The sequence below is a fragment of the Neolamprologus multifasciatus genome, chromosome 14 (genome assembly GCF_963576455.1).
Source record: "Neolamprologus multifasciatus chromosome 14, fNeoMul1.2, whole genome shotgun sequence".
Lineage (NCBI taxonomy): Eukaryota > Metazoa > Chordata > Actinopteri > Cichliformes > Cichlidae > Neolamprologus > Neolamprologus multifasciatus.
In genome coordinates, this window is record NC_140452.1 from 11,514,349 (window position 1) to 11,528,939 (window position 14,591).

General features: G+C 39.3%; 1 protein-coding gene and 1 long non-coding RNA gene across 9 annotated transcripts in view; both read right to left on the reverse strand.

Annotated features, from left to right (window-relative positions):
- LOC146503610 (uncharacterized) overlaps positions 1-7,630 on the reverse strand; it is a 48,498-nt gene extending 40,868 nt beyond the window's left edge. The window contains exon 1 of the long non-coding RNA XR_014877870.1: positions 109-7,630. This is a non-coding gene — a long non-coding RNA (uncharacterized LOC146503610). The remainder of the gene's footprint in view (positions 1-108) is intronic.
- Positions 1-14,591, reverse strand: part of LOC146503609 (roundabout homolog 2-like) — a 312,156-nt gene that overhangs the window by 252,370 nt on the left and 45,195 nt on the right. For 3 of the 8 annotated variants that reach the window (XM_085184222.1, XM_085184223.1, XM_085184225.1), the window contains exon 1: positions 7,637-8,540. The exons of 1 other annotated variant lie outside the window; for it this stretch is intronic. In XM_085184222.1, coding sequence (XP_085040348.1) covers positions 7,637-7,760 — 124 coding nt within the window. In that variant the 5' untranslated portion in view covers positions 7,761-8,540. Of the gene's footprint in view, positions 1-7,636; positions 8,542-14,591 lie in introns of those variants that run through there. 4 more of the 8 variants (XM_085184226.1, XM_085184229.1, XM_085184220.1 and 1 more) reach the window with 3 other exon arrangements.

Genomic DNA, 14,591 nt, shown 5'->3' on the forward strand with positions numbered 1-14,591 from the left:
TTATTGGGGAGAGCAAAGAGAGGTAAGGAGGTATATCAAAAGAAAGTGAGTTAGAGTGGAGGAGAGAGTCACAGATAAGGTAAAAAAAAGAAAGAAAAGAAAGCTTACTGAGATGTAGTTCTGTCTACTGACATGCTTTGTGAAGGATTCCTGTTTCTGACTGTGACAGCGTCATCTTCCTGGCAACAGTAGAAAAATTCAATTGGCCAGAGACTCTGATGTTAGAGCTTAGCACCTGACATTTCCAAAGAAATAATAAAGAATCCCTACAATACAATTACCTTGAACAGTAAGGCGTTACACTCTCTCCACACTCTCTGCTGACTAGCACAGTTTTTCTGCTGCAATACAATATTTAAATCCAAAGTTTAAACAGCAAAACTTGCGCTTCGTCACAATCATCACATCATAGCCATCATCATCTCTAGAGACCAAGCTAGAGAGAGAGCGAGATGCAAGAGGAAAGGATATTGTGTGCAGTAAAGCAATCATGCATACACTATTATACTTGGACCATCTTCACATGTGATCAAGCAGATACTCTGCAACGTGGCTGTAGCCAAGTCAGATAACGACAGGGTGAAAGGATCTGCAGCTATAAAATGTGCCCTCTTCTATCCGTCAAGCTAAGCTGTCATATTTACGGTGTGAAATTTACTCACAAACACTGTTATTGTACTGCGTAATTTCTTCTGCTGTTAGAAGTCAGCTTCATTGGAAGACTAGAATGTGGAAATTAAGCTAAGCTGTTTACATGGCAAGTGGCAAAAGAGCAATAAGTACAGTGATGGCACTTTACCCATTTACAGAATTAGTTATTTCACTGCCTCTTCCTTTGTAATTGTCCACAGTAAATACTCTTCCTCAGGTTTATCAAAAATAATAAACCCCTTCACTTAAAAGTTTTAGATAGCTAGGGGCAACAACAACACAGGGACTGACAAATTTAATTGCATAATATTTAGATGACTTAATCAGACAGATGGATTATTATTTTGATTGGCAGCCAAAGTCACATTAGCAAAATTAGTGGCACATTTTCATACATGTTATTTAAACCATACCAAAATGGGAATGACAGATAACTGAATATTACTATTGAGTTCTATTATCCCACAAATGTCCTTACCTTTGTCTGTCTGTACCTAACTGTATTTAACCTGTAAAATCACTTTCAAAACACCCATACAAGCATTAAAAGATTACAATCTTCCTGATCCTTCTGTTCCCATAGGTGTAAAAAGAAAAGCCTAATCAGTGACAAAAGCGGGCAATTTTCTTGCAACAAGATTCGTGGCATAAAAACCCATCAATAAAAAAAAAATGGTGAAAGAAAGGTGAAGGTTCAAAACAAGTTCTGTGTTTGTCTGAAGGCCGAACTACAGTGAGACAAACTCCTATTCACACAGAAGAGAGAAAAAACACTGGCCTATCTATAAATGAATAGCCTCAGTCCCTCATTACAACCCGATGAGTCACAACACAAAGATTGTTAGATAATATAAATAAACACATACTGCATGGCAAATTGTGACACCCACACAATCACAAATTAAAACAGCGATAGATGTGTTTATATATTTACTTCTAAAATTTGCATTTCAATAACAATGTTGATTTTTTTTACCTTTGTATGTGTATGTTTGCGTATGCTTTATGTTTAAAAAAATACATTACAGTAAAGAAAGCAGCGTCAGAACGCATAAAATAATAATTTTCTTTGCTTTCATTTATCTTCAACCCTCTAACACTCTAAACTGGGTAGCAACAACATTTACCTAATGTTGACTCAATCCTGTTACCACTGTATCTGTAATCTCGCCCACACTTTTCAGCTTGTACAAATGCATTTTTTTTCCCTAACCACATGTAGGCGTACATAAGGCAAGTACATTTGAGAAAATGATTCTTCTGAACTTGCAGTGGCACACAGCTTAATGATCTAATTGGAATGAACAAGAAACAGCAGGCATATTTTTTTGCCTTTCGAGCCTTTTTCATGATTGCGTAATTAGGAGAGCTACTTCACTCATTACAGATGTACTTGCTTGGCTGTCTTGTAAGCATTTTTTTTTTCTAAAATAAAATCAAGTGTTTAGCAGAACTGAAAATTCGGCCTACATTTTCACATTAGCATACACGAGAGGGTGAAAACTGTTCAGAGAAATCTCTATAATGAAATCAAACTGAGTCACAGGATGTCAGCAAAACAAGCAAAACGTCACAGGAACAGATAGTGAGTGATTTTTATTTATTTTATTTTTTTTGCTTGTTCCGTGCGAGTCCTTCATGTGTTCCTGCCCCAAGACACAAGTCAAAGCTTATTAATTGTAAAAATAATGACAGTGATTTAATTTTCCTGTCAGGCTGTTGCCTAATTTTCCCCCCATTAGTTTGTATAATATTTCTATCCCTGCAGCCAGCTCTGACTTCCTGCTAGGGCCACGGCATGACTGGCACATTGGAGGTTCAGGCATATCCATTAATAGCAATTTTACATAAAGACTGGTTCACAAAAAAATAGACCCAATTCTGAGGAAAACGGAAGACTAAATCTACTACAGTACCAACATAAAGCATGCTTTCTCAATACTATCATCTATTATTCATACTACTGACTTTTGTTACCTTCCAAAAATAAATGCTTCTCTTTCTATCAAATTCGTATGGAAATGCTACACTGAGGTCATGAACTGTGGTAAACAGCATAAACACGACAACATCGGGCAGTCTCTGCTGCTGAATAGTCAGCTGAGCTCTGCCTTATAACTGAGCTGTTAAATGTGGTGGCTGTCGGTAGTAAATAAAGAATAACTATTAAACTTTCGGGGAGTATTTGCGATTTGACTCTATTCATAACTGTGAGCAAGCCAACAGAGACAAAGTTTGCATGAGCTTTGATCTCAAAGATGTGGGGGGAAAAAGGAAACACTACAAAATGCATCTCTATGCTCAGCCCACTGATGTGCCCGTGTCTGATTTCTCTAGCGGAAATGTCTGGAAAAGGGTTGATTTATAGAGTAGGTAGTGTAAGTATAAGAGAGAGGAGTAATTCTTTTTTTTTTTTTTTGTCTGGCCACAAGCTGCAACACATCCTTTAAACAATAAACTTGCAGTAACTTGCTGGAGCAAGACTTTCTAATCTTCTCCATCCACATTGCACGCAGGTCAAACTGTGCCAGAAGCCTCTACCCTGTGGATTCCTGGGACATTTAACTACTCTAAAAGTAAGAACACTAATGCACCTATCCGATTTTAATGGAAATCATTTCCTGTTTTGTCGCTGGTGGTTGGTCATTAGGTGATATTTCAGGCTCCAGTTGTATACTTTACCCTCTAATGTATTTACCATCCCTATGCAGTGATGCGTCATTTTTTTTTTAAGCTGATTTATCCATATCCCAGTGTCATGTCAGTAAGGTATGAATGTGTATTTTTATAATTTGAATGTATGAATTTGATATGTACAAAACAGACAAATTATCCCATAACAGCGCGTGTCTGTTAAAACTAGGGTGCCTACCTACATAAATCTATAAAAAGGTAATTTTGTTTGGCTAATTTTGTTTTGTATGCAACGTTTTCAGATGATCGCTTTATTGTTTCTAATGGACTGATCGGCCTTGACCGGTACTTACTAATTGCACAGTTATGAAGCAGAGCATGTGCAAACACAGTGATAAAGCAAGCAATTTGTGCTGTTGATCTGTAGGCTACATATTATTCCTGTGTGAGTAGGAAGTGATGATATTAATTCCCCATCTCCTCTCTTGCTCTATAAATCTGATACTCTCACTATCATCCCAGATGCCAGAGATACTCTGTTGTTGGAGTGTGTGTTATTTCTCTAATGTGTGTTCATCACTGACCACCTCAGCAGGCCCCCCATTTAGTAAATCAGTTTTTGAAAACATTACAAAAAGTGAACCCGTCTCTAAACCTGGAGTATTCCAAATATCATTTGTCTTCATAGCTTTGTGTTAACACAGCCAGGCGTCTCTCCACCTGGTACTGTCTTCACATTACCATTTATTGTAGTTTGGTGGGATTGTAATACATTCAATTGGATTTCTCCCCCACTGCTGGGCTCAGTTCAATCTCTACTGTCCCTGATCTGGGTGCCTGTGTGATATTAGTTATGGAGGATGCCTCTGCAGGGTGGTGTAAGAATATGAAGGAACAGTAATTTGTTGGATTTTCTCCAGTGTCGTGTCAGACATCATGGATAGGAAGTAAGTGGAATCTTTCCTGATCACAAGACACTCAGAACAAGCACTCTCTGGAGATTGGATGAAAGCAAATAATGTTTAACCATTGATTTTTACCTACACAGCAGCACACCTTGTACACATGGTGTTAATCAAATGGCTAAACACCGTCAGCACAAACCAGGCTGCGGAAAGATGGCTGAAAGATGCTCCGACTGCAGTTTTATTGGACAACACTGATTTAAGATTTTTTAACAAGTCTGACCAACCAGTTCTGATTCGATTTCTAAATCCAGCTAAAAGTTACTAGTAATATGTGTCTACAAAAAGCCTTCACTTCTGTCACATTCTTCTGTCATAATGCTAGTTGGCAGTCGGGAATAGTCTGTGTTCTTTTTACCTTTGAAGTCGGATGTCGGAACAGATAAAAGCAACGCAACATATAGATAAAGATAAAGGTTGTTTTATAAGTTATCATAGCTAGCTTGTAGCTATGTCTAAAATATGATAGACGTTTAGAAAAAGATTAGAGGTCATGTGGTGATCAATGGATGAATTAACAAAGACATTTAGCAACTTGCAGGAATGACAAGTGAAATACCCATCAGTGGCACGCGAGCAGGTACAAGGGTTAACTACTCTTACCTTTAAGGCAAACAATTAAAGCAACAACCAAAGAATGCCACTGACTAAGACATCAATCTGTGGGAAGAAGCTCGCACCTCTAATATCGACTACAGCCATGCTGAGCTGCAAAGCAAAGCCCGATGCTCGAGTCTGTTTGAAATTTGACAGCAAAAATATGCAATGCAAGTTTTTCTGCTGTAATTTTATAGATAAATGGATTTTCTTTCGGTGGCACGGTGGTTAGCACTGTTGCCGCACAGCAAGAAGGTCCTGAGTTCAATTCCACCATCAGGCCGGGGTCTTTCTGTGTGGAGTTTGCATGTTCTCCCCGTGTTTGCGTGGGTTCCCTCTGGGCACTCCGGCTTCCTCCCACTGTCCAAAGACATGCAGTTTGTGGGGATAGGTTAATTGATTAGTCTAAATTGCCCATAGGTATGAATGCGGGAGTGAATTTGAGTGCAAATGGTTGTCTGTCTCTGTGTGTTAGCCCTGCGACAGACTGGCGGCCTGTCCAGGGTGTACCCCGCCTCTCGCCCTATGACAGCTGGGATAGGCTCCAGCGCCCCCCGCGACCCTGAAAAGGATAAGCGGATGGATGGATGGACTTTCTTGTTGGAAGTTCTAACTTACAGACTCTCAGTTTTATATCAGTACATTTCTTTCAGTTGCCAACCTTTACAGTACAATGCAACCCAAATCAACGCAACGCAAGTCTTTTTCCACTTATCACAGGAGGCAGAAAAATATTATAGTCTTTTTTTTCCTTCACTCAAAAATAGTAGCAGTGGTGTTTCAGCGGAGCTTCAAAGCTCATGCAGTGAGATATCACAATATGGGAGCCAGTCTCCTTAGATTGCAGAAGTGCTTTGAGATATTTCTATGAGAGTTTTGATCACCTTTCCACTGTGACAACTTGCCCCTAGTGGAATCCAAATTTCTATAAACAGCTTTCATTCCTCTGGAAGGTGGATGGCGAGTGTCTGACATTCACAAGATATTGGGTGGCCAATAACCTCAATGTATTGGGTCAGTTTGATGTTTTTTTGATGTTTTTTATATCATTTTATATTTTGCTCATGCTGTATTTTTGCAACAGGAAACTCAGTCTGAACATATAAAACTATGCAGTGCGCACACCTTTTTCCAAAGGACTCTTAGCTATAAGTAACAGCAGGGTAAATGTTGACAATCTAAATAATTCTGGCAAATTATATGATCATGTGAGAAATCCAGTTACACTGTGATGGTACACAAATGACGTACACAAAATTACACACAACTAGTATCTTTACAGCGAATGAAACGGCATCCATAAACATTTCTTAACTCCACATATATCTTATCTTAAATATGAAGAAACATTAGTTTTTTTTGTCACAAAACTATAATTAAGCCACCAAGGTTAAAATTTAGAGCAAGCCTGTGGAATGATTTGTTCAACAGTGCACAGATAGGGATGGAGTTTATGGCCTAATTACACCGAGGGAGGTCACTGCCCTCCATTTCACCAGAGGCCAGTGATAGCTGGGATTTCATACTGTAACTGCTTTTACTCTTGGTTTACTGATTGCTAATTCATATTTGCAAAAAATAAAAAATAAAAAATAAAGCTCTACTCTTAAGCACACTTTATCATTTCAAGTGATTCAAAACTGGGCTGAAAATACACCAATAGCTGAAACTGTGAAAAATTAAACAGTGAATATGTAGAGCGACTTACGTGAGAGGTACTGGAAATGGAAAGAGAAATTCTTTCATTACCTAATATTCTTTTAAAAATGTGTATTAGTGACCTGAAAGCTTGGTCCAAGTCATTAATTTAGAACTGCTGGGTGCTAATGATGCATCTCAGTGAGAAGTTCATGTACAAGGCGGGTGTGAAAGAGCTGGATTTCAAGAAATTTTAAGTGGAGAGTGGGTGAGGCAGAAAAAGAGCAAAGTAACAAGGAATCATTACATAGATCACAGTGGTGACACTGCCTCTTTGAAGACACACACCCACTGAGCATGAGCCTTGAGTGCTAACAATGCCGATAGGCTGCAGGGAGCATCTCTCAGCCTTCTCGCTGAGCACTAGCACTAAGATTAGAGGTTCCTTTAATCCGACAAAGGGGATTAAATGCTACAAGAGAGGCGAGAGGACCGCTCCCACGGAGGGGCTGAGATGAATTATTTACACCTCCCCTCAAGACTAGTGATCTAAGTCTTTAAACCAAAAATCACAGTCCTAAGACACCGGTGGCATGTCCTGCCAACCAAACATTCCAGGGTGCAAAGATAAATGTGATCTCACGCAACACACCTTCGCCACACGGAGACAGAAGGGTGTGCGTGTATGGGAAGGGATTTCCAGCTAGATCTTTAAAAATCTAAAAGATCACAGCTAGACAGTTAAAATAAAATCCCATCTATGAAAAATGTTAACCTCTGTGTTCAGCGTTGGACAGCAATTCAGTGGCTAGCTCTGAAAAGTTGGGAGCTACCATTCTGTGGTTGTAAGCGGTCATCACTTTGTTCTGTGTTAAAAAAAAGGGTAAACTTTCTTTGCACACACTTCTACCAGAGTGTGTTATTGCAAAAGAAGCATGACAGTTAAATCCACAGTTGTATTATTCCAAATGTGTTTAAAGGCAATGTCAGTCTGTGATGAGATTTTAACACTATCCCACACAAGATCACAGGCAAATGTCCAATGTCTCATTTATAAAATATCCTGGTATAGGTCAGTTCAATGACACTACTCCAATATTCCAATTAATAACCAAAATAAATCGAAATCATGGTTGCCCATCATGACTTACCCCCCTTGTTCCATCTGCCTTTAGTCCTTGCCTGATAGGTGAGTTCGGGGCAGCCAGACAGCACCAAGAGAAAAACAAACAAGTTCAAAACAGAAAGAAATCCAGACTTTGCCCTGGAAAACATGTCCAAGAGTTGCTGGCAGCCGAGTCACTTTCACATGGCTGTGTTTCCTCCTAGAGCGGCGCGGCTGTGGCGCATGGTAACCCACGCGTGGGCTGTCATCATCAGTCACGCTGGTGTCAGCATTGGGTCTCTAGTCCTACCATGCTGCTGTGTGATGCCCAGGCTGGGTGCTGGTCTTCACTGACGCTGGAGATCCGAGTGAAGCCACATCTCTCCCTTCTGTAAGCTCTGCCTCATCAGAGCGCGCGGGAACCAAAGGGGAACACACAGCTTGCCATGCGACGGCACGGCTCAGCTACGCTCGGCTCAGTGCATAGGAACTCGCTCTCACTCAAGCTTGCTCACACACTCTCACACACACATACACTCCCTCTCTCTCAGTCTCTCTCACGCTCACTGCTGCCACCACTATCGATGCTGATGCTGCTGCTGGAGCTGCTGCTGAATTATTTCCTGCTCTCCTCACTTTGGGTTTCACGAGGAATTCATTCCTCTGAGCTCTGTCTTTGGCTTAGAGCTTCACATCGTGGAGAAAACAAGAGGTGGGAGCACAATCCACCTTCAGCGCTGTGGCAAGGAGTTTCCGTGGGTGTGTTTGACTGAGGCTGTCTGATAGCGTAAACAGCACACAGGAGCATGGTGAGAAAAGGTGACAGAAGAGGAACAAGGTACATATTTGTTGAGATGCAGGGAATTTGCATGGAGACTGTTTCTCTGTTGAGAATGTAAAGGTCTAGGGATCTAAAGGGCAAAGGAGCAAGAAGAACAGATAGAAAAGAGGAGGGATCCAAGGAGCACTGTGGTAGGGAATTTGTAGGGATTTCACCTCTTGTCCCACCCCTTTAGTGACAGCTCTTCAGAAAAGCTGTGACAGACATCCCGGAAACATTGCTGATGAAGTCAAACTAAATCTTTCAATCAATCTGAAACCTAAGCAGCTACATTTTTATTCTTATTTTTTTGCAATGCTTACATTTTTTTGGGTTGAAATGTTTACAACTAAGTAGCCAAAGTGACACCTCCAAAGCGTACGGTCAGCCCCATCAACAGTCCGAAACACAAAAATATTTTGATTCAGTGTTGCATAAAACTGAAAAAAGCAGCAAGCCCAAACCTGAGGACATTTGCCATTTTCTCTTCACAAACAGCTAATAAGGATTAAGTGACTGGATTGTCTTTTTATTGACTGGGCAAAAAGCTGATCACATCAGCTTTAGACTCCATAGGCCCAAAAACTACAACTTACACTTGATGATTTTATCGATTTTGCTCACTGAGATAAAGAAACTAGTTTCTGTATTCTACAGTATAGCTTTTAACAATTAAGTTAGAAGAATTGTAAAAACCGCAAGTCCTCCAGTACATGCCTAAATTAAGCAGACACACAGATAAAAACAAAATACTAAATCTTAAGTAGATAAACAGATTATTCTGAATATTTGGTGGTGTGTAGCTGATCAAGATATTGGATATCTTAAAGCTCCAAGGTCAGTATGCTTCCAAGTTCATAAAACAGGTACTTCACAAGTGGGGAGTAAGAACAGGCTGTCGTACACACACCATGGCTTTAATGTCCTAATTACAGCTTCTGAGGAAACCCATGATCAAGTCCATAATTTTTTTTTATACACAGCACAAATTAATATTCTGAATCTGCACACAGTCTTTAATGGTTTACCCTCTCCTTTTCCCATTTCTTCACGCTATCTCGCTTTCTCTTCATAACAACCTGCAACAACACGAAGAACTATAATTAAGCTCCCTGCACATGAGAAAAGAGATGACACCAGCAGGAGCATGTGTTTGTAACATCTCGTTACAATGTTGGCAATACACATTTCCAATGAGAAATAAACGAGTGCAATGTTTGTCTCTCTACGGGCTATTAGACAATAACTAAAGTACATCATTTAAAGTACGACAGTCTCCTGTTAATTGAGATATAAAATTACAAAAGCAAATCGGGACTAGAAAAGGCAAACTCAAACTGTAATACCACAATAAATCTAGTTGCATGTCTACGCTTCTAAGCAGTACTTTTTCATCAAATGCCTGGAGCTTTTTTTGTTAAGCAGTAATACTCAGAGATTTTTTTTTTTTTTTACACATAAAAAGCCTGGGATGGTTCCTTGGACTCCAAATTCAAATGAAGCTGGCAAGCCTAAGCAACAAGTAACTCCAATGCCAGCGGTTAGTGGAGGACAACCTGAAAACACATGAAGGATGTGGTATGGCTTGTGCTAAATAGAAAGTGGTCTATACTGACAACTTGTTAGAGATTGTGTCACATGGCTTTGCAGCTTTTAACCCAAGGCTGGATAGCAAGAACCTTGAAAATACTGACTGTCACTTTTAAGGCTATAATTACAGCTCTCATTCCCATACTAAGCAAAGGATTCATCACACTACAACAAAGACGAGGAGTCTTTTTTTCCCCCATTTTTAAATATTTACAAAACCAAGGCTTCTGCCCATCACAATCCCTTTTAAACACAGCAAAATGACACAACCACACAAGAAATTTGACAAAGACTTTAAACTACGTGAGAAAGTGCTGAATGCAAACTTCACAGGAAAATAACTCAAGACAAACTGTGCATGCCTTCAGAACCCAAAAAGGTGGGGTCTGCGCAATCTGTTGTCACACAGATACAAATTTGAGTACCTGAACAATATGATCACAATGTGTTCATTACAACTAATCACTGAAAGTAGTTTTTGTTTCATTCACTTTTAGGTGCTTTATCGCATTAGCACAAGAAAGACGAGGAAAGAAAGAGATGGGATAAGTGGGATGAGAGTGGAACCTGTGCAGTGTGTGATAGCCAAAGCAGGAAAAAAATTAAGTGTGAAAGTATTGTTGAATTGGGTACTGTCCCCAAAACTGTCCTCACTACTGTGAAAGAAGTAAAGAGTTGTAGAGTGGAGTGAAGGAGAGGATGTGGGAACCCCAACGTCCATACTGGTAAGTCTACCAGCTTATCACCCCCAGACAAGAGCCCCCTGGATAAATGTGGTCAAGCAGGAAAGGAACCCAGCTTCAGCAGTGATGGGGTGCAGGACAGCGATAAGGACGAAGCTCTACTGGGCAAAATGGGGGAGCAAAGCAAGGGGCCCCAGGCTGAGAAACTCAGCCAACAGCAATTCTCATTCCAGCTCTTGCTGGCTAAACCTCTTAAAAAATTTACACACCGGCATTCACCATACTCAGCAAATATAGGCTACAGCACGCATGTGGTCATGTGTCTCAAGTGTAACTGTGCATGTGTGCATATTTGATCGCACATTTTATTACTCCAAGAATGTGGTAGGTGAGTGTGGAGCAGAAATAGCTGAAGTGGGGACAGGGAGGAGGACAGAGGAAACGAGTGAGACAGAGAGCGAGAAACTGTCTTTGTGATGTTTATTTTCAGAGCTGGCCTTGTGAAAAACACACCATGAAATTTGCTTTTTCACAGGAAGTGACAGACCGAGCACCATGAATTGATCCCCTGATGGAGATCTGGCTCTTTGTGTAGTCATTTTCTTCTCTGCGCATCTGCCTGCCCAGATACTGGATAATCTACTCGCTCCCGGCATTCCTAATCCAGCCATCCATCCCCATTCACTCCACCCATGTGTGTCCCAGCACAAAACAGGGGTGTAGTTTGGAAGTCTATAATGGAAGAGATTTTGTTGTTTTCCTCTCTTGAAACGCAGCACTAAAATTATTATTTCCCCTGCACTGCTAACTTCTGGGAAATGATCAACATTCTAATTATAATTCGCTAGAATCAGAGCAACAACAATCAAATAATCAGTGGTAGAGCTGTTCTTCTTTGAGCAGCTGAATGTTGCCCTTTCCCTAATTTTTAAATTCAACTATACTGAGATAGCAAAGCTGAGAAAGTCATTCCACTCTCTTTTTGTTAACATTTTCACTAAAACGTAGATTATGGTCAACAAATCACCATACTTGAATAGCGCAATAATCTCAGTATCGCTCCTGGCAACAAAATGATAAAGATCATAAGCTGATTATGGCTCTGCCAGCCAATTCAAATAAGTAAACAAGCTAGACTAGAAAAGTAGAGTGCTTCTAAAAAACGATTAGCAAATATATTTGCAATGCACATATGTATGAGCCTGGCTGGTCTGGCTGATGACTTATCAGCGTAAAAATTATAAATGCAAGGGCACAGTGTCTAACAAGACTAGATATTGTAGTTTAATTTTAATTAAAGGTCACGCCAATTCTTAATCACAAAATTACACAAACAATTATCCCTATACAATAAAGTGTTTATAGTAATATCAATTCAGTAAAAATCAGACAGTCCTTTTCCCTTCAAGCCCAATGTAGATTTAATATTCTGTAATCTAATCACAGTGTTCCCTGCCTTCATAACATATTGTACTTGATGGCTCTTCAATCAATTTCCTAGTACATATGTACATATGGCATCCGTATGAAAATTTTATGAGTAAAAAGTGCCTGGTCCTGTTATAATGCACGTGAAAACAGCAGCTGAAGACAAAAGTGTAGCACAAGCTAAAGGCACAATTACACTGGGAATAAATTCCTTTACAATCAATCCTTTATGCCGCATAAACTTGTGCACAGAATGTGTCTATGAATGGTCCTGCAAGTCAAAGAACAGAGAGGTAATAAGAATCAGAATGAGTTAGTGATGGCTGTCATAAAATATGGCAGAGACTTCTATTTACAACCAGTAATAAAACTGCCTCTGCTGCGATTTATGGAAATGCTTGCCCTACAGAGCCAAACCCTTTTTTCCAAGGGCATGTTAATACCCTACGCTGTGCATTTTGAATATATTGGCAGATGGACATTCTGTCTAATAGAGCATTGCAAACTGGAAAGCAGGCGCTAAAAAAAGCAACAGCTCCATGCTTGTATGGAACACTGGTGGCAGCGTGACTCGAAAATGCAGCTGAGACCAACCCAAACTGCTGCCTCGTGCTCAGGTCTTCCTTTGTTTTCTCGTCCTCAATTAAATCACACAATCAAGTATTAATGCAGTGTTATCCTCAATCGGCCTATACTGGGGGAAAGAAAAGCTGATTTTGAATAATGGGCAAAAAGGTTGGCATGCATCTTAGTGTTAGTAGAAGGTGGGGACATATTAAAAATATGTTCTGTTGCAGTCCAAAAGAAACAACTTTGGACTGACCGGTTAACAAAACACATATAACTTACGGTGGACTCAACCCTAACTTTATTTTAGATTAGGTTAATTTTCATTGACATAACCTGCACAACAGGTGGTTGTAAGGTTTTGTCTGCCACTGGGACATGTGTTCTGATACATTTTAAACATATCAGATTTTTATGGGTAGTAATAAAACCCTTTGCATAACATTTTTATGAAGCTAAGCTGAATTTCTGAATTTAACAGCGAGTCATATTCTTTATTAAATTAATTTTAACAAGAGCTGTCTTTAGCTTTAACTGCAACAGCAGATAAATTTAGATATATTTAATATAGGAATTCTTAACAAAAACTTGGTGTTTTTGCTCTCTCTTATATGCGCATTGTTAACAAGGACCATTACATTTATTTTTTTACGCTTTGACAGAAACAACCTTAATGGCAATTAAAATGTCTGTAACATCTGTAATCCAACAAAAGCTGGAAACTGGAAACACATTTTCAACAAGTGAATTGGTACAGATTGATTTTAATGCTAATACAAAGTCATAAGAATAATGATACTGCTACAACTGCTTTATACTTAACAAAATCTATTTTCATGTGATGAAGAAAATACACCATAACCGAAAAAGCATGCATTAAATTCATATCCATCAGCTGTGTTAGTGAACAGTATCAAAGTAAAAATCTAAATAATTTGTACCCCGCATTAATCCACTGGGGCAACAATTACAAAACTGTAACGGCATGAATCAGTCTATCGGTGCTTTGTTCTCCACTAGCAGGACAGACTATTGTACATGTGGTCAGTTCTCCTATCTCCACTCACCTGATCAATGGTCTCATTGTTGAAGGTCACAAGCTCCTCAGACCAACAGCACTGTGCACTCTATATCACACAATCAATTTAATAACATGTTTCAACAATCTTGTTCTCAACGGTTTTTCTCTCCTTCTCTGTCTCTTTCTCTGCCTCACTCATATTTCAAATCGCTCTTACAGCTCAACACAGCATTTCAGCTTGTTTTTTTGTTGGTTTTTTTGTTGAGTGGGCCCATTAGCAGTATGTCACATGAGTACTTTGCAATTACTCGCTTGTTCACAACAAAGTCCTGCAAGATAGTGACACAATGATGCTATTAGAATGGCATAAAGACAGTGGTGGCACAGAGTGTAACAAATAAAAAACAAATAATGTAGAATAAATAAATCCCACCACTGTTGCATTGCTGCAAAGTTCCAATAATGGTAAATGTAGTTTATATAGAGATGTCAAGTGTTATAATTTTTTAGAATAAATCTAAAACTCAACAAAATATGACCTACAATTATTTCTTTTACTGTAACAAACTCCTCAACTAAACTATTTTTGCTTGCCATAACTGAAAGCTTAGAGCATATGCTGCCTTATGTGAGAAAAATAGACAAAGTTAAGTCAAAACTGTAAAGCACCAATTTAGGTAAAATTAAGACATTTTATCACCAGGTGATATCATCAAGGTGGTGATTATCATAGACATGTTAATCTAGTCTCAATTAAAAACAAAACAGCATCTTGATACACTAAATGCTTCTTTTAAAAGTGCTGACAAGAAGATGCGAGTTGCACTCTTGTTTAGGTTGTCTTCACACCAACTGCAAACTTGTACCTTTTTCCTATGCTTTGGTTTCCAGT